Here is a 2202-nt window from a genome sequence, read left to right on the forward strand (position 1 = left end):
AGGTGATCATATTACACATGCATATCTACTAGGGTTTTAGATAGTATTAGTAGGCGTGGTGAAGGGCGGAGCTTTATCAACCACGTGACTGACGTCAATGCGCGGTCCAGTGTGGAGGTATGATCAGTGTCTAGTTGGCAGTTGTCTGTAGTGTACATATAGGAGCTGTGTGAGGGAGGTGTGGCCATGACCGGGAAAAATCTATGTAACATCTTCCCGTGGAGTATAAGAATATATATGAATGTGTTAAGGGTGTGAATAGTGATGGAAGATTATCAGAAATTTTGGCAAAGTGCTGAGCTGCAAAAGAAATGTTCATAGTTTTGATGCAACAAATATAATGAAATATTTCGCACTACGGCTGTCATCTTTGGTGACATATGCCATATGATTTTGAAGGCTGCACTGTTCGGCCTACCAGAGGAGAGGCGTGCAGTAATGCAGTCATGAGGCCTTAGTGTTATATGGCAAGTCGAACTGCCACCTTAGTAGTGTTCATTGGTGTCAACTTCTAGCATTGTGTGTATGGTGCTACCGACCGCTGCCATAGTACAATGATCAGGTGCTATTCTAACGATGTGTTGATATAACCTCTTGCCATCTTTGTGTGGCGATTGCAGTTGTAACTGATGCAGTGTCAGTGACTGTTATAGTGATGTAAAGGTGCTAACCTTGTCGTTCCTTGCCAAATGCTACCCATGGTTCATTACAGTCGTATAGTGGTTTATGGAACCAATGTTCTGTTGTTATAATGGTGGTTTTCGTTCTCATGGACATGCTTATGATAGAGGAATGATGGCAGAAAGTAACAACCATTTGTTAAAAGCTACCCAGCATCTCTGTTCTAGTGTGACGTCAGTATATTCTCAATGTGTACATCTTTTCAACCTTGATTATGAGTCATGGCAGTGTCGATATGAGGTGCCTTCTTACGGTCAAAGGTGGTCATTGAGAAGCATAATTTCTTGAATTTATGCTGATTAGGTAAAAGGCCTTTTTTGTGACGCCTTAAAAGCAAGTGCTAAAATTACGGCAAGTGATGGCATTGACTTCACGGAGGCTTCCATATAAACAACCTAGTGTCATTAGTTTCACCAAATGGTGACATCTTTGAATGCACTGAGTACTTAATTGGTAGCGCCAGGAGTAGCCCCTAGAGTCAGGGTAGGCCGTGGAAGTTCCTTCGGCCGGTAGTCACTCCCAGAATGGCTACAAGACATGAACCGTCTACACATCACACTCATGGAAAGAAACCCTTCAGTAAGATACCGGTAAGAGTTTACTACTCGCCTTTTTTTTATGTTTCTGTCGTTCAGTATGGTCTGCTTTCGTGATCGACTATACTGTTATGTTACATTTTTGTAATCGTCACCATTATTTCGTGATGTTTTTTGACAACCGTATTTATACCATGTGGATATTTGTATGTAGATTCTGATCTATTTATATTCCTTTATGGAGCACTTTGTGTCTGCACTTAGACTCTCATCATCCTGTATATTTTATTAAAGTTCCCTCAATGGCTTGGTGATGTTTTTTTTATGTAAATACCTTACTTCGGTTTGCACAACCATCAGGATGCACAGTCCGTCAAGACAACTTACATAGTGACTACCATAATGATATTTACTTCTTTTATAACTCGTTATATAGTTTTGTCTTATTGTTGCCTTTGGTCACTTATTGATATAGACCCATGTATGGCACTATTCTATCCATTTTTTCGCGGAAGTGATCACATGCTGAACTATTTTTTTCATCTATATATCCCTCGGGGTGCTCCCCATATTCCGGTCTTTGGCAATAAAGACATACGTTGAAATTCTCTTAGGCTTGTATTTCCTATAGTGACATTTATAAATGATGTATTTTTATTTGTTTATTCGTTTTTATTGGGGGGGGGGGCAAAACAAAATATTGAAGATATTGCACGTAGCAATTCGTGTCTGACTTGGCTATTTCCTTTTTTCTCGTCAGACAAATGCAGCAATGCATATAAAATATACTACTTTTCATGTGTGAAATTTAATTCTTGTGTTTTGCTAAAGGAATAGAGTAATAGTTATAAAGATTTATACAGGAAACGCAATTGTCTTTTCGAAAAGTTAAAGTTTTTATTTTTTCATCCATTGCATTTCATCAGGACCAAAGTATAACGTTAACGTTAACAGCAACACCCGAGCAACAGGGCTGTATAATGCT

At 39.1% G+C, this 2202-nt stretch overlaps 1 protein-coding gene across 1 annotated transcript in view; it reads left to right on the forward strand.

Moving 5' to 3' along the window:
- Positions 1-51: 51 nt before the first annotated feature.
- The window catches only part of LOC119581802 (protein alan shepard-like), a gene marked incomplete at its 3' end in the record, with an annotated part of 29344 nt that continues 27193 nt past the window's right edge, over positions 52-2202 (forward strand). Inside the window, 1 exon segment of the mRNA XM_037929932.1 lies at positions 52-1271. Within this exon segment, the coding sequence (XP_037785860.1) occupies positions 1206-1271 (66 nt within the window).

This window comes from Penaeus monodon, chromosome 15 (assembly GCF_015228065.2).
Source record: "Penaeus monodon isolate SGIC_2016 chromosome 15, NSTDA_Pmon_1, whole genome shotgun sequence".
Taxonomy (NCBI): Eukaryota; Metazoa; Arthropoda; class Malacostraca; order Decapoda; family Penaeidae; genus Penaeus; species Penaeus monodon.